Source organism: Desmodus rotundus, chromosome 7 (assembly GCF_022682495.2).
Source record: "Desmodus rotundus isolate HL8 chromosome 7, HLdesRot8A.1, whole genome shotgun sequence".
In the NCBI taxonomy this organism is placed as follows: Eukaryota; Metazoa; Chordata; class Mammalia; order Chiroptera; family Phyllostomidae; genus Desmodus; species Desmodus rotundus.
The window spans coordinates 17,034,063-17,055,684 of NC_071393.1; the positions used below are offsets into that span (position 1 = coordinate 17,034,063).

The 21,622-nt window shown below is 42.6% G+C and overlaps 1 protein-coding gene and 1 long non-coding RNA gene across 7 annotated transcripts in view; one reads left to right on the top strand and one right to left on the bottom strand.

Annotated features, from left to right (window-relative positions):
• The window catches only part of TTC28 (tetratricopeptide repeat domain 28), a 569,569-nt gene extending 561,982 nt beyond the window's left edge, over window positions 1-7,587 (top strand). For all 3 annotated transcript variants that reach the window (XM_053927916.1, XM_053927917.1, XM_024567189.3), the window contains 2 exons: window positions 66-173; window positions 1,449-7,587. In XM_053927916.1, the coding sequence (XP_053783891.1) occupies window positions 66-173; window positions 1,449-3,079 (1,739 nt within the window). In that variant the 3' untranslated portion in view covers window positions 3,080-7,587. The remainder of the gene's footprint in view (window positions 1-65; window positions 174-1,448) is intronic.
• Window positions 1-21,622, bottom strand: part of LOC112310874 (uncharacterized) — a 48,625-nt gene that overhangs the window by 8,641 nt on the left and 18,362 nt on the right. For 3 of the 4 annotated variants that reach the window (XR_006656361.2, XR_011651417.1, XR_008427274.1), the window contains exons 2-4: window positions 19,648-19,810; window positions 19,317-19,450; window positions 1,724-1,839 (exon numbers count right to left, since the gene is read on the bottom strand). This is a non-coding gene — a long non-coding RNA (uncharacterized lncRNA). Of the gene's footprint in view, window positions 1-1,723; window positions 1,840-18,359; window positions 18,548-19,316; window positions 19,451-19,647; window positions 19,811-21,622 lie in introns of all 4 variants that reach the window. The other variant, XR_008427275.1, reaches the window with a different exon arrangement.

Genomic DNA, 21,622 nt, shown 5'->3' on the forward strand with positions numbered 1-21,622 from the left:
TCATCCTTTTCAGAATATGGAACCTTCCCTAAGGAAGCAGATGTTCATACTCTTTGTTCCTCTAGGTTTTGATCTCTGTGAAGTTGGTCAGGAGGAGGTAATCCTGAAAACCGGGAAACAAGCCAATCGAAGAACCATGCACTTTGCACTCCAGTCCCTGCTTGCCCTTTTCGGTAAGAGCTCTGCCCAGGGCCCCTGGGGCAGATGCCATGCCAGCACACCTAGCAATACTGTGGGAAGGGGAAAGACGTGTGTGTGTGTGTGTGTGTGTGAGAGAGAGAGAGAGAGAGAGAGAGAGAGAGAGAGACAGAGAGACAGAGAGAGACAGAGAGAGAGAGAGAGAGAGAGACTGTTGAAGAACTATAAACGAAAACTTCCTGCTCTCATGGAACTTACAATTAAAGTACACGATACATTAGCTGAGGTGCTGCCAAGTGCTATGGAGAAAACAAGCAGAGTGTGCAGGACTAGAAGAAGAAAGGGTGGCTGCAGAGCAGACAGGACAGGGAGGAGCCACTTGGGAGGCAGTTTTTGGGATGGGGGGTGGTGGGGAACACCTGCCTTCTCAAAGGGCCAAGCTGGCTGGAGCGTGAAAATGAAATGCTGGCTCAGACGGTAGCCATGGTTTAAAGGCAGAACCAACCAGATCTGCTGAAGAATATATGTCAGACAAGAAGGGGGGATCAAAGGTGAGACCCTGTTTTTTGGAAAAACTGCCAAAGGGACTGACTACCTTTTGCTGAGTCTTGAAAGTGGCAGCAGATATGGGTTTGAGTTTCATCTTGGACATACTTGGTTTTGAAGTATCCATTAGATACCTACATGGGCAACTGGTTTTACGAGTCGGGGGGTCAGGGAGAGGCCATGGAGGAGATACCTCTGTGCAAACAGGCCTCAGGGGAAGAGGACTGAGTCCTGTGAGCATGCTGGGGTTCAAAGGTCACAAAGATGAGGAGGAGCCGTGAGTGAAGGCAGGGCGTGATCGACCTTGCCGACCCAGCAGTGAGCACTGATGTAGCATCAGGGACGTCACTGGTGACCTTTATGTGAACTGGGGAGGTCAAAAGCCTGAGTGGAGTTGGTTAAGAGAAAGTGGGAGGAGCGGCGGTACAGCGCGTGAGTGTAAATGACTCCAGAGGAGGCTGCTGGAACATGCAGTGCTAGGTTTGGGTCTAGCACAGGGGACATCACAGATTGCCCGCAGGCCCGGGTCAGAGCAGGAGGCAGATGTAGGGTCCCCCTGGGGTGTTTCTGTCCCTATCTAAGATTTCCTGTTTCCAACAGAACTGCGTTTTTCAGGATTATAAAACAAATTTGAGTTGTCATATGTAGCTTTTGTATAATGCTTGGCTAGCTTCTATGCATATAAAGATGCGTGTGACTTTGAAAGAAACCTCAAAACCATACAGAATGCTAACTGTGCTCTGGGCGCATGCGTTTTCTCTTAGATTCTACTGAACTGCCCAAGCGCCTCAGCCTTGACAGCTCGTCTTCCCTGGAGTCCCTGGCCTCAGCCCAGTCTGTCTCCAACGCCTTGCCCTTGAGCTACCAGCACCCCCCCTTCTCTCCCACTGGTGCGGACAGTATCGCCTCAGACGCCATCTCTGTGTACAGTCTGAGCTCCATCGCCTCCTCAATGAGTTTTGTCTCGAAGCCTGAGGGTGGGTCAGAAGGTGGGGGCCCCCGAGGACGGCAGGACTATGACAGGTCCAAGAATGCTTACCCACAGCGATCCACCCTGCCTCGGAGCCAGCTATCCCCGCAGACTCGCCCTGCAGGCAGCAAAGACGAAGAAGAATATGAAGGGTTTTCCATCATCAGCACCGAGCCTTTGGCAGCCTACCAAGAAAACAGAAAGACACACTTCTCACCAGATCACAGACAGTCCCGAGGAGGGACAGCTGGAGGTGTGAAAGTTTCAATAAGCTCCAAGGGGAGCAGAAGCACTCCAAATTCTCCAGTTAAAATGACTCTGATTCCCAGCCCAAACTCACCCTTCCAAAAGGTTGGAAAACTAGCAAGTTCGGATACGGGAGAATCAGACCAGTCTAGCACAGAAACAGACAGTACCGTGAAATCCCAAGAAGAAAGCAACCCAAAGCTTGACCCACAAGAGCTGGCCCAGAAAATTCTAGAGGAGACACAAAGTCATCTTATTGCAGTGGAGCGTCTTCAGAGGGGAGGCAGTCAGACCAGTAAGAGTAATAACCCAGAAGATGGCATTTCCATGCCAAATAACACTGCCGTCTTCAGAGCATCAGAAACCAGTGCGTTCAGCAGGCCCAGCCTCTCACATCAGAAGAGTCAGCCATCACCACTTACTGTTAAACCAAAGCCCCCAGCCAGAAGCTCCTCCCTGCCCAAGGTGAGTTCAGGGTACAGCAGCCCCGCCCCCTCAGAGGCATCCATCAAAGACACCCCGAACCAGCACAGTGGCCGGCCCTCACCTGGCTCTGACTCCCAGACTTCCCTGACCGACCAACCTCTCTTTAAACTGAAGTATCCCAGCTCTCCTTACAGTGCCCACATCTCCAAATCACCAAGGAACATGTCCCCAAGCTCAGGCCATCAATCTCCTGCTGGTAGTGCACCATCCCCAGCTCTTTCCTATTCCTCAGCTGGTTCTGCTCGCTCTAGTCCAGCTGATGCTCCTGACATAGACAAACTGAAAATGGCAGCCATTGATGAAAAGGTGCAGGCTGTCCACAACCTAAAGATGTTCTGGCAGAGCACACCCCAGCATTCCACAGGACCAATGAAAATATTCCGGGGGAACCCTGGAACGATGACTTCCAAAAGAGATGTCCTCAGTCTATTAAATCTGTCACCTCGGCACAACAAGAAGGAGGAAGGAGTAGACAAGCTTGAACTTAAGGAACTGTCTTTACAACAACGCGGAGAAACACCACAAAAAGGCCCTCCCAATGGACACTGGCGCAGCGAGACCACCACGTTGAGCATGCTGCCAACGCCCGCTGCCCCCCCTGCTGCAGCTCCCACTCGTCCTCTGAGACTTCCTTCTGGAAATGGCTACAAGTTTCTGTCCCCAGGAAGATTTTTTCCTTCCTCTAAATGTTAAAGCATCTTTTATACCCAGTGACTCAGAGTGCAGCAGCCTGCAGAGAGGACCTCATCATTCACTTGGCCTACTCCCCGTCTGAGCGCAGTGCCCCGTGAAGCCACCAGCCACCCCATGGGGGCTGCACTCTCCAGGCGAGGGGCACCACCATGCCTGCCTGGACGCTGGAACACGAACACGAACACACACACACACACACACACACACGAACACACACACACACACACACACACAAACTGGTGGCTTCTCTGGGACCCTGGGTCAGATTCACCGAAAGCCAGGACTTCTGTGGGGTTGGTACAGGAGGCTCGTGGAATTTTCTACACACTTCACCAAATGTTTACCTTTAAACTCTCTGCTTCTCATCTTTGACATGATTAATCAACAGGATTTTTGTATAAAAATGGTCATGGTTCATTCTGGGTTGGGGAGAGGAAAGGGAGTGCATATTTTGCTAAGAGGTATATATGCAGTACCTTTTATACACAGAAATACAAATAGAGTTTTTTTTAGGCTTTCAGGTGCTGATTGGGGGTGGGATATGTAAAATATCTCTAACTTGAATTCTACATAAAAATGTTATATTAGCCAAAAACAGAATGGTTTAAAAAAAAATGCCAATGATTTGTAATTGTAGCAATTTTGGTCTCATGATATTGTAACATGACAGTAACAATGCAATAATTCACATCATACGGCACTTCCATCCTGAACTCTGTTTCATCAAGTCTACAAACGTCCTTGGGGCCCACTGTCAACCAAACTTGAATTTTCTTAAAAAATTTATGTAACTCTTATCCAGGCATTTTAGAACTATGCAATTGTGATTTAAAATGCAACTTTGTGCTTTTAAAACATTAATGACCTTTTTTGTACATGGATAAACAACTTGGTTTTATTATCAATAGTACTTTGCATTTTATAGCTATTATTTTTAAAAGCTCAAAAAGTTTTTTAAAATGTCAAATTTTGAATAGTCATCAGTAAGTAATTATCAGTAAGCTTTGAGGGTGGAAAGACTGAAACTGTTGTTTCCTTATAAGCAAAAAAAAAAAAAAAAAAAAAAAAAAATCTTCTGGCTACCTAGATTTAACCAGAATGTAGCCTTCCAGCTCCTACTCACCTTATAGCTCCTCAATTTTATTCTCTTTTCCCATCTCCAGGCCTTTAAAACCACTTCTGTTTAAAATCTGTTGCCAGGTTCCCACAATCCCAACACCCCATGTCTGTGAGCTACACAGCAACCCTCGTCTTAGCTGTGACCAGGGTCCCTTGCTCCAGCGTCTGAAGGACAAGGCCCCCGCCCCTCCCACAGAAGGCTTTAATGTCCGCAGCCTGAGAAGCAGGGCATTTGCTGGGACTTCCATCCAAATGTTGCTGAAAAGGGAAACATACCCCTGAAAGTGCCATCACAGAAAACAAAGGTGGACTTCCTTACAGCTATGACAGCGCAATGAAGTGTTGGGCTGGGAGGAGACAAAAGAATAGTCTAGGGAAAGGTCACCATTAACATATTCAAGTAAGGAAGTGAATGCTAAAAGTCACATTAGTGCTAAGTTTAGTTAGAGAATTTAAAGCAGCCTCTCTTAGGTAATTCAAAAATTAGAAGCCTACCATCCTCACTGTGAGGGTGTATGTATCACAAAGGTGGGCTTGGCCCAGGACACCTGCAGCCCATGGAGTGGACATGAGGGGCTTGGCAGGAGGGACACTAACATCGAGATCCCCAGGTCGAGTTTTTAACCTTGGGTAGGCTCTCACTTTATAAACTGACCACTTGTCCCGTTCCTCAGTGTACTCTCCATATTTATTCAACGTGTGTTACTCTTCTCTGCTCCGTCATAGAGGTTTTTGCACTTAACCCAACCGTCGTGCTGACAAAAGCAAACAAGAAGGACGTCCCATTCTAACCCTGACCCAGCACTGGAAGAGAAATACTTTTTATAAAGATGCAAGCAATTATGTGGTCTTTATGTTAGTAGGGAAAGAATAAATGGTAATAGAAGTACTAGTGTAGCAAATAAAAGCCAAGTTTATAGCACTGTGCATTAGATAGCAAAATCAGGTCCTCAATAATGAAACTAAACCTCAAAGTAAATTTCTGAATCCTTATGTAGATAGTTGGGCTGTTCCTTTCTCAGCAAATCTCAGCCTCTTTCCCAAGTGCCAAGGAGCCCTGGAGGAAAGGCCCGGGGTCTGTGCTCCACCCGTGAGGGTGAGGGTGCTGCCCGTTTGCCCACCTCTAGCACGCCCTCCACCCCCAGACCGCTTCCCATGGTTATCAAGCCAGCTAGGAGGACTCGGGGACCCTGACCTGGTTTTAGCCCTACGTACATTGCTGTTTTACATTTTCATTGTTGAAAAGCCAAATGGTATGTGTTTTTCTTTTGTTGTTGTTCTGGCTATAAGCTTCAATGAAGGAAAGCTAAGATGATGAAATAATAGGACCAAACTAAAAATCACTGTAGAGTCGTGGCTTCTTTATGTTTATTGTCAGTCTTGGTGTTTTCTATATGAGTGAAATGGATATAAAATCAGAGTGAATTTTTCAGGCTTCACTGAAAAAGGTATGCACTTAAAAATTATGTGAAATTGTGCAATTCACAGATTTCTTTGTATAGATCAGAAGTTAGCAAACTACAACCCACAGGCTAAATCTGGTCAGAGGCCTGGATTTTTATAGTCTTGAGCTCGGGATGGGTTTTACATCTTTGAATAGTTACCCAAATACCTACAGATATTCCTGATTTTGCCTCTTGGCCACAAAGCCTAAAATATCTAAATACCTGGCCCTTTAAGAGAGTTTGCTAATTCCCGGCATAGATAACAGAAAGTACAATTAGAACAGCGCGCTGTTTCTGCAGTGTAGGGGAAGCGAGCGTCAGGCTGTGGACAGCACTGGCCACGTGCAGGAGGACCCTGAGCCGCACGGATAGAAGCAAACGGCTCCTCCAGTTATTGGCTCTTTGTTCCACTTTGGAAGGAGTCAATGGATGTGGGTAAACCTTACAGAAATACTTTTTCTTTCCCATATGCAGATACCTTTGGATACAATTTTTTCACAGCTCAGAAAACTGAACGCTCTGCCTCCATTGTACTCCATCCGACGCGAACACACTGACACAAGCAATAAAATCTCCCTTTCCTAGAAACCTCAGGATGACCACCAAGCAAGGCAGTGGTAGACTCTGCCTTAATTCCTACCAGTGAACAACTCAACTATTTTGCCAATCTTAACTAAGTCAAAATACCAAGACACAATTACCTACTAAAATGTACATTTTGATCCACACTAGTGTATGGTAAAATGAGAAAGTTCTTACCTCCATCCCCTTGGAAAAAAGTCATGGTCCACACTGACACTTGCTGGGATCCCAGCAGTGGTCTCCTGCTGCACACACTGTCCCTACCCTGACCTTGTCTGTCCCAGTAACTCTCAGCAGGTGATCACTGTAGCCAGTCTCCAGTATGGTGCCTGCCTGTCCCACCACCCCTAACACAAGGAGAACCGTCACTTTGTTAGCTTCAGTTCAGGTTGGAAAAAATTCCACGCAATAATCTGGTTTGCTTTTCATAGGTAGGCATAAAGTGAAAACTGTATAATATTTGATCACATATTTTGTTGTTTTATCTAAAATGATTGTTACCTGTGGTTTGTGAACTTGGCCTTGTTTGTGCCAGATCCTTCAAAGATGTTCCATGTAAGGACATGTGCGGTCACCTCTCCCTCAGACCCTTTCCCCACTTGGCACTCACACCCCTTATATGCAGTGTTAGCCATCTTTGGCCTATGTGGACATTTTTGTAAATTACCGTTTCCAGATGGCATTAAACTTTTTATATTATGAAATTTATCATGTAAAAAGAACTTCATATTTTTATTGAGATTGCTAAGGCACTTGGCCTTCCTTTGTGATTTCAGTGTCTATTAAAGCATGAGTTCCCTCTGTTTTAAGTGCTGAATCTGAGTTGCTTTCTGTATACATCCCACACTTTCTAGCTTTCTCTGCAGTGCACAGAGTGGTCATGTGTCATTAATAAGCACGCATCTCTGTGTGGAGTTTTGTCCCTCTAGATACACTGGACCGTCACACTTGCCAGGAGGAGAGCCCGAGAGAGCGCACAGCAGAGCCAACCAGAAAGCAGGCTACTCCAGCCCCGGGGCACCAGGCACCTGTTGGTGGGTGGCTACTTACCTGCTAAGTGCTTCTGATCTTCTGTGATAGAGTTGGAGGACCAGATAATTCTACATTTGTATCAGTTTTTAGACAAAACAAAACAGGGTTCATTGTATCACCAGATCCCTGTATGTAAAGAAACTTCCAAGGAAAGTACTTTAGGAAAAAGGAAAACAGTCCTACATGTAAGAGTCTGAAGAGCATGAAGGAATAGTGAACAAACTAGATAAATGTGAATCTTAAAACAAATTCTGATTGTGTAAAAAGTAATGTTTCACTTGGATAGCAATATAAAATTGAAATGCTAGACAATAGTATGTAAAACAAGGAAGTTAAAGTGCTCTAAGTTGTTTGGGAAGAGAAGTAATACTTTTAGAGTAAATTAAATAAATATACATAATCACCCATAAAAATAGAAATAGAGGGTTATACTCAAACTAGTTGGGAGATACAAGAAACAAGTAAATTTTTAAAAACTTTAAAGGAATAGAAAAAAGGAGGTAACAACAAAAATTATTTTAAAAGCAAGACAAATATAAGGTGGAAGAAATAAAAATTGCTAGTAACCCTTATGTCAGCGAACTGAACTATCAGACGATGGCAACGTGCCGCACGCTCCTTAAGAAACTATATGCTGTTTGGAAAAAACCCCAAACTGCAAATGCATTAGACCCCAGTCCTTTTATGATCGACAATAAAAGGATTAGCAAAATAGATACTAAAGTAAAAGGAACTATCGAAAACAAAGAGGACTCATAGTCTAATATTTAAAAAGTACTTGGCAGAGAGACAAAATTCTAAATTTGCATGCAGCTAACCATACAGCTTCAAAATTCACAAAATAAAAACGGGCAGAACTACAAGTCTGGAAAACTACACTACCATAATCGGAGATTCTACCCTCTCCTCTCAGCAATTGATACATGAAGCAGATAAAAATTTAGAAAGTGGACGGCAGGTTTGAACACATTCAGCAAACAGGGCTATGAAATGAAGAGAACCTGGTCTCCGGTTGTGAACCCACATTCTTCACAAGCACACAGGGAACACTTAATGAAAACAGGCCTTGCACAGGCCACAGAGCAAGTCTCACCAAGGACTGTGGAATCAGTATCACTGCCACCATTTCTGCTTCCTTGCTACTTTCTGGACGTACATGTATAGTTTGTAATAGTATAAGAATAAAGTCAATTTAAAATTCCATAAAAGCTGATGGGATGCAGTCAAAGTGTCATTTTACAGAAAAATGTATGTCCCTAAGTGTTTATATTCAAGGGTAATAATATTCCAAGTACATAACTGTTTGAGGCCCCACCAAGGGCTGCCCACCCTAAGCAGCCAGTCCTGTGTGTGATACTGGGGCACTGGTGTATGTTAGAAAAAAGTAATAACCACTGAGCTAGGTAGCAAGACCAAGAAGTTAGCGAAGTAGCAAACAGAGAAAAGAGGAAAAAATTTTCCACCTTTTTCATCTCATGGCCCACACAAAGTAATTACTAAAAATCTGTGGCACACCAAAAAGTATATTTTTTGTCAGTCTCACAAAAAAAGGTATAATTTTGATTCATTCATACCAGAAGGCTATTGTGTTGACAGTGTCACTTTTTTACCTGACAGTCTAAGGGAAAACATCACTGCCCCTGACTACATAGTCAGGTATTACATGTTTTCAAAAATTCTTGTGGCACACCAGTGGAAAATTGCTGATAAATGTGGGTGTGTACACACACACACACACATATATTTTTTGCTTAATCCCTTCATCTTTTTTTCTACCCAGACCCCCAAGCACCCTCCCTTCTGACAGCTGTCAGTCTGTTCTATGTATCTATGCTTCTGTTTCTATTTTGTTATTTTGTTCAGTAGATGCCACATATAAGTGAGATCATATGGTATTTGTCTTTCTCTGACTAGCTTATCTCATTCACATAGAATAGTCTTTTCCAGGTCCATCCATGCTGTTGCAAAAGGTAAGATTTCCTTCTTTTTCATGGCCAAGTAGTATTCCATTGTGTAAATGTACTACAGCTTTTTTACCCACTCATCTATTAATGGGCACTTGGGCTGTTGTCAACCCTCGGCTATGTAAATAATGCTGCAATGAACATGCATCATGTTTTCATATCCATTCAGCTACCTTATGTGTTTTGATTGGAACATTTAATCCATTCACAAAGTTTTTTTTTTTCTTTCAGATTTTATTTATTTTTAGAGGGAGGGGGAGAGAGAAAGAGAGGAAGAGAAACATTTATCAGTTGCCTCTCACACTCCGCCAACTGGGGACCTGGGCCGTAACCCAGGCATGTGCCCAGCTGGGGAATGATCTGGCAACTTTTCGGTTTGCAGGCTTGCACTCAGTCCACTGAGACACGCTAGCCAGGACTAAACTTATTTTTGATAGGTACTTATTTATTGCCATTTTATTCTTTATGTTTCTCTATTTCTTTTCTTCTTTTTTTTTTTCTTAAAGAAGGCCCTTTAGCATTTCTTGCAATACTGGTTTGGTGGTAATGAACACCTTTAGCTTTTCTTTCTCTGGGAAGCTTTTTACTTTGCCTTCAATTTTAAGTGAAAGCCTTGCTGGATAGAGCAGTCTGGGTTGTAGGTCCTTGCTTTTCATGTCTTTGAATATTTCACACCAATCCCTCCTGGCCTGAAGTGTTTGAGAAATCAGCTGACAGCCTTATGGGAGCCCCCTTGTAGGTAACTAACTGTTTTTCTCTTACATGCTTTTATTTATTTATTTTTAATGAAAAATAGAGACATTTATTGCAGATACAAGATACAAGAAACATTGTACATAGGACAATTATGCCTCAGTCCCCTTCAAAGTAGGCACGTTGGGACTTCACACAGTTCTCCCAGTGCCCCATCATATTTTCCTGAATCTCATCGATGGTCTGCAATCTCTTCCCTTTCAAAAGTGATTTTAGTTTTGGGAAAAGCCAGAAGTCCAGGCCAAATCTGGGCTGTAAGGGGGCTGAATCACCTGGGTGATTTGATATTTCGCAAAAAAAAAAAAAAAAACCTCTGCATGAGATGTGATGCATGAGCATTGTCATGATGAAGCTGCCAATCAGCAGTTGCCCACAGCTGCAGCCTTCTGGATCATCCGAATAGTTTCTGCAGAGGAATGTTCAAGCTTAATGCAAAATTTGATGCAGATTCATTGCTCTACTTGCTCAGTCATTTTGAATGTGACAGCCACACAGTGCACATGCTCGCTCAATGGCATCTACCACCTCCACTAACTAGTACAATGAAGTTGTCATTGTTCATACATGCATATTCTAGTCCACACTCCTCGGCTGCCAGGTTACATCCATATTTGTCTTGCATACTTTTAGAATCTCTCTTTAACCTTTGCCATTTTAATTATGAAGTGTCTTGGTGTGGCCCTCTTTGGGTTTATCTTGATAAGGATTCTCTGTGCTTCCAGAACCTGTGTGACTTTTTCCTTCATCAGGTTAGGGAATTTTTCAGCCATTATTTCTTCAAACAGGTTCTTGATCCCTTGCTCACTTTTTCTCTTTCTGGTACCCCTATGATGCAAATGTTGTTACACTTGATGTTGTCGCAGAAGTCCACTAGACTTCCTTCATTTTTAAAAATTCTTTCTTCTTTTCCTTGCTTTTCTTGGGTGCTTATGTTATCTTGTCTTCCAAATTGCTAATTCAATCCTGTGCTTCATCTAACCTCTGCTGTTGATTCCTTCTAGTGTATTCTTTATAGCAGGTACTGCATTTTTCATTTGACTCGTTCTTTTTTATGGTTTCTGGTCCTTTTTAATGCTTACTGTCTCTTCATTTAAGTTCTGAGATGATTCATTCTTCCCCTAAGGTCCTTGAGCATCCTTATAACCACTATTCTAAACTCTGCGTCTGGTATCTTGGTTGCTTCTATTTCATTTAATTCTTTTCTGGGGATTTCTGGGGGGATTTTCTATCCATTTCTCAGCTCTTTTCTATTTGACTTTGTGTATCAGGTAGATGTGCTAGGACTCCCAAGCTTGTTACGAGGGCTTTGTGATGCGGTGCAATCTTCTAGATCGCCTGAGCGAGGTGCTCCAGAAATGTTTCTTGTTTATCTGTCCCCTGCTGTTGTAGTTGAGTCTTGACTGCTGTTGACCCACTCACGGTTGGAGTTAACCCTCAGCCTGGCTGACTATAATAGTAGAATTCATTCACCATGTATGAGTTGCTGTTCAAGGGCTGCCCCCTGAAGTGGCGTTGTTGCTGGCAGGTTCTGGTGCCTGCCAAAATCTCTTTGTGCCATTTGTGTGGCTAGTCGGGTCGAGCTCTAGTGAGGTTCTAAAGCCCACCACTGCTTGTGTTGGCTCCAGGTTCACTTTTACGGGTTCTGGTGCAGGTCAGTGCCAGATGTTCTGTGTAACCACCCTTGGGCTACCTGTCTGGAGCTACCACACTACCTGCTGATTGTGGCTGTGTCTACTGGACCTGGGTGTGTATAACAGGGGCCAAGCTGTGTTCTATGCTTCCTACAGTTCTAAACTGGAGACAGATCAACGAAAGGCCCCAGGCTCTCTGAGACTGGCGTCCACTTGTCAGCTACTCTGCTGAGGTTGCCTGGACTTCCTCCCAGAGCCTTTTGAAGAATGACTGTAGAGTGAGCCCCAGGTGGCCATGTCCCATGTCCTCTTGGACATGGCAGAAGCTCAGTAGGGTGGGGCATCCAGGTTGGGAAGATAGGGCTAGTGGGTCCCCTACTTGGGGGCAGTGTGGTCAGGAACTCAATGGGGAGAATGTGGCCCCTACTCCAGAGCCATACCACTTAGTCTCTGCTGGAGTCCCCAACTCAATTTGCCCAGGAGGGGTGCAACACCAGTTCAGGTTGGGTGCAGCCAGCCGTCCCCACTGTGGGAGCAAGCTTAGCAGGGTAGGGGCACTGGAACTTGGGGAAACAGATCAAGACCGTCTTTCCTTAGGTTGGTGCTGGCTGAGTCTGTGGGAGGGGCTGGATTTCTACACCTCCCCTTAGCTGCACAGCCACACCTGCTAGAGGGTCCCAGCTCTGAGCTCTGAAGGGCCCAGCTCTAACCGGCATTCCCTTCACCCTGCAGACCTGAGCTCAGCAGGATGTGGCCAGCAGGACTTGGGAAAATAGAACTAAGTCTCCCATCGGGGGTGGTGCTGGTTGAGCCTGCAGGGAGAGGGGAAGACTGGCACTTCTCCAAAGCCTCTCAGTGCAATGTCTGTCTATCTTCCTATAGTTTCTCCAAAGAAAGAACACACTAAAGGTCCCTGCTGGGTGCAGCCAACAGTCCCTTCTACCAGACTCCCGCTCGGCAGGGTGGTGCCGCCAGTATTTGGAGGATCAGGTTAGTATACTCCACCAGCAGGTGCTGTAAGAATAGGAGTGCCTGACCCTGGGAAGATGGTGCCTGAGTGTGGTGTGGGGTAGTGACTCAGGACCCAGACTTCACTAGCTGACCCTCCAGATGTCTCTTCTGGTCCATGCCACCCAGGTCTTCTCTTTATGTCTTCCATATGCCGAATGGCCTTTCCTCTACTGGAGCCTTGGGTGAGTGCCTGAGAGCAAGATCCTGTGTGTTGGCCCTTTAGGAGAACACCTGGGATTCTAGCAGACTCCTTCTTCCTATAGGACAGAGTCCCCACTGATTTTCACTGCCAGATACTAGGTGGGCTCCACTTCCCAGCCCTGGGTGCTCTGGATTTGGGGTCCTTACACAGGGCTGAGACCCCAGGCTCCTCAAAGGAGACTTCTGCAGCCAGGATATCCCTCTGGCTTCTTAGCCACCGCGCCTGAGTGCAAGGGCCAGCCCTTTCCATGCCTCTGCCCTTCTCACCAGTCTCTACGTAGCTTTTTCTGTAAATCCTTGGATATAATACTCCTGTGCAGCTGTCCTTCTGCTGGTCATTCAGGTTGTAAATCCGGTGTAGCGCTGGAAGGAGGTGAATGTTTCTTCCACCTGCCCTGTAGCCATCTTGAAACTCGGTACCTTTCTCAATTTAAAGCCTTTCTTCAACTTTCCCAATGAGTATGCATGCTTACAGCCTCTAATAATACTAAATAATGGCAAACAGCAGGGAACTGACAGGCTAATGTTGCATCTACTCCAGCAAATGAGGCCAAAACATCTGGGTCCAAATACATTAAAGGACATGCTGGCATTAAGGAAACATTTTGCCTCTCAAATGAATTCATATCCAATCTCAAAATATTTATTAAATTTGTAGCAATTTTGCATTTGGGCTGCAGAGAACAACAGTATTCTTAAAGATATAAATATTCTCAATATATTTATATTAAAGTTTTATGATTCTAAAACAACTTTAGAGCCCAGCAGCAGAACCCAGAGTTTACCCTTTCAGGTAACTGGGACAGGTAAATGGACTTGATTTTTGATCTGCCTGGCAGCATTTTGCCAGAGTCTGGTTTTTTTTTTATACAGAGTTTTCTGAAGTATAGCCATTTTTTGGAACCAAAAATGCAAAAGGGAGCAGGTCTTATTTATTTCAAAAGTCATTCCACAAATATTTGCTGAGGGTTTATTGTGACAAATAGAATATAGCCAATAAAAACTAAATAAGCAGAAAGTTAAAATAGGTGTTAAATAGGTGTTATGAAGTCCATAAAATGAACCTGGTGCACTTCCCTTAATTAGATGCCGTTCTCTCCCATGTTACACAGAATTTTCACACAGCGTGAAGAGTGAGAATGCCAATGACTGCACCCCAGTCCCCACTGCTCCTCCTCAGAATCGCCTGGGCCCAGCCCTGAGGGATGAGACAGCACGTAAAGGCCATTGTGTTTTATGTGGAAGGACCTACTCTCCTGGCTGCAGCTGACTAGGCCAGAGCATCATTAAACCAGGTAGCCTTGAACTAAAAGTTTAATCTGCTCTTAATTAAGCTTTTAAATATGTGCATATAACGTTCCCTTTACTGTAAACACAGATTATGAGAATGAGTGACACGGCACCATGAGAAAACAATGAGGCAAGTCCAGACCGTGGGGCCCCTAGTCCACACGGTGCTTTCCAATACAACTTGCTGCAGTAATGAAGACCATGCTGTCCAGTGCAGCAGCCCCCAGACGTGTGGCTACTGAGCAACCAAAATACGGTTCGTCTGACCAAGGTTCTGAATTTTTATTTTAATGTAATTTTAAGTTATTTATATGTATAGTGTAGACTGGTCTGGTCTCTTCAACCAATACTAAAGGAAAAAATAGAGACTATGTACTCTTCAAGAATAAAAGAATTTTAAGTAAGACACATCACAACCAAATGCAAATATAATTGTATTTCTTTCTAGATTTTAGCAATAAATACTGGAAAACAAAATTAAAACTAATTCTGTTTACCATTATGTCAATAAGCATAAAATAATTGATTAAAACACACTGAACTATATAGCTAAAATAGATGCAATTATAATGTAGATTATACCTGAATGAGGCTGAAGAAAAATATTGTACATGGAATAAATTAAGCAAAGTCAAATAATACTTTTACACTGAAAACTACAAAACACTGCTGAGAAAAATTAAAGGCATAAAAGGAGATACTGTTTTCATGAATGGATTATTCAATATTGTTAAGATGCTAGTTCTCCCCAAATTTATCTACATAGTTAACATGACTGCAACCAAAATACTGATAGGAAGAAACTGAAGTTGACCTCATGACTTTAAAGTTACTGTTAAGACTGTGGTTTTAGTCTGTAAACAAGCAGATCAATGGGTAGAGTCTAGAAATACATGGAGAGAGGTCAATTGATTTCCAATAGAATATGCCACAGGAATTCAATGGGTAAAGGACAGTATTTTCAGTTTGTGGTACAAAAACAACTACGTTGTCATTTAGGGGAAAAAAGAGAAGACCTCAATGGTTACCTCAAACCACACTCAAGAATAAATTCAAGATAGGTCATAAACCTACAGACATAAAAACTGAAATCATAAACCTTCATATATACAAGAATATCTCTCTTTGACCTTGAGTCAGGCAAAGACTTAAGACACAAAAAATATGAACCACAGAAAAAAAAGTTAATAAATGGAATCTCAAAACTAAAACCACCTGCTCTTCACAAGACACCACTCAGAACATGCGCAGGAGAGCACGGCCTGGAAGAACACAGTCACAGCACTTTCTCCTGATGCCTTCACCTGACAAAAGACCTGCATCTGCAATGCACAATGTACCTGCAGCTCAGTAACAGAACATCGAAAAACAAACTACAGCAAATGATTTGAACAGAAACTTCACAAAGGAAGATATACAAATGATTAATAAGCACATGAAAATGTGCTCAGAATAATTAGTCATCAAGGAATACAAATTAAAAAACACTTTCCACTTCTAGAATGGCTGAATTTAAAACTGACCGTATCAAATGTTGGTGAATATACAGAACTAGAACTTTCATACCTTGTTAGTGGGAGTATAAAAATGATACAATCACTTTGGAAAAATGTTTGGGGTTTTTCATCAAACTTACACATCCACCACCTAATTCTATGTCTAAGTATTTGCCCATGAGAAATGAAAACAGATTCCCCCAAAGAGACTCATATAAGAATGTTCATAATTGTTTTATTCATAGTAGCCCCCAAATGAAAAAACCCTAATGGTTATCAGAGGTGAACGGATAATCAAGTTTTGGTAGAGTCCTACAACAGAATAAACTGATAGACGCAACAACATGAGTGAATGCCACACACGTTATATTGGGTCAAAAGAAGCAAAACTTTATGATTTGAATTCATACTTTATGATTCCATTTACATGAGGTCCTAGAATGGTCAAAACCAATTTTTGGTGACAGAACCCAAGAGTGGCTACCTCTGGAGAGCAGAGGGGGTTGACTGGAAGGGGGCACGGTGGAACTGTCTACGGTGATGCAACTGTTCTGTATCTTGACTGGAGTGGACCCATTTGTCAAAACTCACCAAACTGTACCCTTCAAATGTGTATGTTTTATTGTATGTAAGTTGTATTAAAACCCCAGGAGGAGTTTTAATATACTCCTTTAATATACTCTTGGGGTGGGTCAGTGAAAATTCATAAGCTGACTGTAAATTTTATAAGGAAATGCAAAGGGGCCAAGGATATCCAACACAGTCTAGAAAAAGAACAAAGATGGAGAAGTCCCACCCCCAGAAATTAAGCTGCATTATAAAGCTCTAATAATTAAGACAGAGTGGGTTTAGTGCAAGGATAGGCAGATGAAAGAAACACTACAGGAAGTCCAGAAACAGGCCCCACACCTAATTTATGACAAAGGTGATACTGCAGTACAATAGAGGGAAAAAGGCCTTTTCTATACGTGGGACTGGGTTGAATAGCATATACGTATTTTTAAAAATTAACCTTGGCCTCTACATCATACCACATACAAAAAATCAATTCTTGGTGAATTGTACATCTAAACCTGAAAGGTAAAACTGAAAGGCAGTAAGTCTATGAAAAATCAAAAATACGAGAGACTGTCTATAACCTTAAGGTATGCAAATGTTTCTTAAACAGGATATAAAAAATATAAAGGAAAATTTGATAATATCTCAAGTAAAATGTTTACTAAAAGAAGTCAGACAGGCCCTGGCTGGTGTGGCTCAATGGACTGAGTGCCAGCCTGCGAATCAAAGGGTTGCCAGTTCAATTCCCAGTCAGGGCACATGCCTGGGTGGGGGGCATGTGTGAGAGGCAATCACACATTGGTATTTCTCTTCCTCTCTTTCTCCCTCCTTTCCCCTCTCTAAAATAAACAAATAAAAATCTTTAAAACAAAGCCAGACAGAATATATACCATATGTTTCCATTTTATATAAAGTTCAAAAACTAGCAAAGCAAATTTTAGTGTTAAAGTTATGATATTGTTTACTCTTGTACGTGCTAATCTGGATGGGCTCACTTGGTAAAAATTCATCATGTGACACAACTTGTGTGTTACATATCAATATGTATAAAGTTAAAAAGAAAAACCCAACCCGATTTTTCTCCCTAATCTTGCTCCCTCCAGAGTAAAATGGCAACTCCACCCAGTTGTTCTGGAAAAAGCCAATGAAGCCTCTCATCTTCTTGTCTTGTATGTGCCACGTACAATCCACTGCAAACCTGCTGGCTATGACCTCTGCAACCCACCGACTGGGCCCTGTCCTCACTAGCCTGGACTAATGTAATGGTCCCCACACTCACTTCACCAGCTCCCACCCTCCTTCCCATCAGTCTGTTTTGCCACATGGCAGCCAAGCAACCATTTTAAAATATATGTCAGCTCAACTTACCTGTTTGCTCCAAAGCCTTCAAAGTCAGAACCCTTCTAGTGCCTACGAAGTGCTCTGTGATCTGGCCCCATCTCTCTTCCCCCTGCCCAGTCCACTCCAGCCTTCCTGCTGCTTCTTGGATGTGTCAGGCGTGCCCCTGCCCCAAAGCCCTTGCACGTGCTGCTTTCTCTGACAGCCACTTGGCTTGCTCACTCGTCTCCTTCAGCTTTCCGCTCTAATGTCACCCCTCTGAGGCCTGTCCTGACAATTTTAAGACACACCCTTGCCATCCTGTTCTACCCCCTTTACTCCAGCTTTAGTCTTCTTCATAGTTATTACAATATGGTAATTTATTAAATAACAATTAGTTTGCTTAAGATCTATTAAAATAGGTATTTTTCTTTTGTTCACAACCGTATCCTCAACACCTAGAATAGCACAATGAGTGTTGCTGAATTACTAAGTATAATGAAAAAGACATAGAACCTTCAGGTAGAAAGTCATAAAGCTTTACTGAAAGACATTAGAAAGAAAGATGAACCATATTAATGGATAGCAAGCCTGAATATCATAAAGGGCCAATGAACCCAAAATTAGTCTGAAAATTAGGTGTAAGTCCAGTTAAAATCCTGAGTGTTTCATAACATTTAATGATATCATCTTAAAGTTTATATGGCAACCCAAAGGACCCAGAACAGCCATGACAATATGAGCATGGCGTGTGTGTGCAGGGAGGGAGAGAACCATTCTACCAGATAAAGAGTCTAAATAATAAATGTTTGTCAGCAATTCATAGTCTCATGCCCCTTCCCAGCTCTCCCCTAACTCACAGGCTGGGTGTCAGGAGCTACCTTTCTCTGGACGCTGCCGGCGGGTTTTTGTCGGTTTCTCAATGAAAGGCGCTCATATACAATTTGAAGGCAGAAGAGATGTAGAAGTATGTTTTGGTTCCTTTGTCAATGATGGGCAAATGCCTGATGGACTTTAGCAGATGTGAGGTTATGCAGCATCCTTCAGGTGTTTTCTGTAAACTGCCAGCCTAAATATTGGTGACAACTGATTATTTCCAGAGACTTTCTTAGTTTCTGCACCTTCCTGACTCCCTGAAAGTTGGTGGCAAACCTGAGAAGTAGCAGTTACTCTCTGTACCTTTACTCCTCCAGTCCCGCCACTACTTTTGTAAACACCCAGTTCCCAAACTAAATCCATTCTTCCTTGAAATACTTAAAGAGGTCTGTTTTCCTGGCTGCACCCTGGCTGAATGAAAAGTTATGGTAAATAAGCCAGTGTGGTAACGATTAGCACAGAAATAGACAACCAGACAAATGAAAGAGAAAGTGCAGAATTAGACCCATGATATATGGAAATTTGATATTTCAGAAGGAAAGCTGCAGATCAGTTTCTCAGTGCATAGATTAAAATAGGAACTATTTAACAATACTGCTAGAACCCATTTCATAATAAACACCCACCTCAAAGTTAAAAAAAAAAACCTGGATCCCTACTTCTAACCACACACAAAAATCAATTCTAGGTGAACTAAAGCCTTAAAAGTGAAAATAACTTCTATAAGCTTTATAGAAGAATATTTTTATGATTTCAAAGATTTAAGATGCAAAAATTAGAAAGCAAAAAGGAAATTAACCTCTGCATATCAAAAAGCATCTTAAGTTCTCCCTCCTCTTTGCCCTCCCGACACATTGAGAACAAAAAGTCTGAGGTGGTTCTGAGCAAGGCAGGCATCCAAATAGAGGGAGCAGCATGGTGCCCCAGGGAGGTGACAGTCCCATCAGCGCTAGGAGGCATACCTGATAGTGGGGAAGGAAGGGCAGGACATCAGAGCACTGGCTGGCTGAGGAGGATGTCCATGAGCAGTGGTGACGATGTGGGGTGCTGCGCCCGAGTCGAAGGGCAGTGGTGACCATGGCAGTACAGATACACACTGGGATTACACAAGTGTACAAATTAACACTAAGGATAATGGGACTAAGTTTACTCACTGTTAGAAACAGAGCTATAAATATAGAAAAGTAGAATGAACTCAGATGGTATTGGATTGGAATCGGAGGTACTGATATAAACTTATGGCATACATCTATCAATTGATGGAACTGATTGATATATAGATATACTCCTTACCTCTGACTGGGTGGACCTGGCAGCAGCAATCCCAATACGAATGTAATGCCTAACACTCACAGTTCGGCTTCTAAATTCTCTTCTCCTTGGAAAATAGCTGATTCCAGGGGTGGAACACTTTGTGTATCAGGAAGTTCAAAAGTGCACAGAAAGTGTTCGGGACCTGTCAAAAGTACACAGATGACAACTTAAAGTGGCTCCCGTTGGCTAGACCATGTACAATTTGAGTATCTAAATGATACTCGTAACAAATTATACTGCAATGAATAAAAAGGAAATAAGTCCATACTGATATTTAAAAATGAATAGATTAAAAGTATGATGAAGAATGACATAGTTTCTATCTGTGGAAATTATTATTTTTTTTGAAGATTTTCCATGTTACTCCTTATCATGTTCATGCTCTGCTCAACTTCTGGAAAATATTAAGTATACTAGTAATTGTTTTAGTGTCCCTGTTTCTTTCATTCTATCATCTGTGCCCTTGTCAGTTTTGAAAGAATTTTCTCCTCATTAAAGGTTATTATTTTCCTACTTTGCATCCCTGCTAATTACTGATTAGATTCTGGACACTGTAACTTTCACATTGTCGTGTGCCCGATTTTTAGGGGGAGGGTATTCCTTTAAATATTTTTGTGCTTTGTTCTGGGACATGGTTACTTGGAAACAATGTGATCCTTTCAGGGCTTGCTTTTAAGCTTTGTTAGGTTAGGACCTGAGCAGTGTTTAGTCCAAGGCTAATTCAGCTCCACCACTGAGGTGACTATGTGCTGAGAATCTGTCCAATGCCTTCTATTAGTGTGAAATTTCTCCACTCCACCTGGTGGAAACATGAACTAGTCCCGCCCCTGTGAGCTGCACGGTGTTCTGTCCATTCCTTATGGTGGATCTATCCCCAGCCTCAGGTAGTTTCCTCACAAATGCACTGAAGAACTCTGCAGATCTCCAAAGCTCCAAGTAGCTCTCTCCTCTCTGATATTCTGTCCTGTGAATTCGAGCCACCTTGATCTCCCTAAATCCTTAACCTCGACTCATAGAGACCAGGAGCTGGTCTGAGTTCCCTTCCCTGTGTGAGGAGGCCTGGAAACTCTCTCCAGGCAGCACTCTGGGGCCATCACAGGGCTCACCTTGTTTGAGAGATCAGTACCCAGCACTGCCTAGCATCCAATGTCTTGAAACTACTGTTCCCGTATTGTCATATTTTTGTTATTGTTTAAGACCTCTGAGGAAGTCTGGACTCTGTTATTCCAACCTGGCGGGAAGTGGATGTGGAGAATGGGATATTTACACTGTTTCCAGGTACCTCGCTACAAAATATTTACCAATTACAAAGAGAAAAAGTGTAACTTAACATAGAGAAGCCCAGCAGGTATCATTTTAACAAAGTGACCAAAATAAACATCATCAGAAATGGGACAAATTGGAATCATGCCATTTTATAATGAAAGTCCTTACTGAATATGCTGATAAGATCACAACATTTACTTCTGTGATATTCCTGTCAAAGATGTACAACTTGAATTTAATCACGAGGAAACATCAAGTTCAAATTGAAGGACATTCTACAACACAACTGGCCTGTGAACTGTATAAACATTTTGGGAAGTAATTTGAGAACTATGAAAGATGTTTATACCTTGTGACACAGCAATTAAGTACATAAATATATATTCTAGAAAAGTGCATGCATGTGTACAATAAGAGACCTGTTGGAATGTCCATTTGGTATTATCACAGCAAAGTGTTAAAATCAACTTAAATACCCACCAACAAGAGAATGATGAAATGGACAGCAATGAAAAAGAATGAACTAGAGCTACACATAGCAACATGGATAAGCCTTATCAACAATGTTGAGTAAAAATAATCTATTACGGATAAGCATGGGAATTATAACAGCAAAATTACAGGGTGGGTATGGAGGAAAGAATACAATCTGAGTGGAATATACTAGCAGTTTCAACTGTCTGTATAA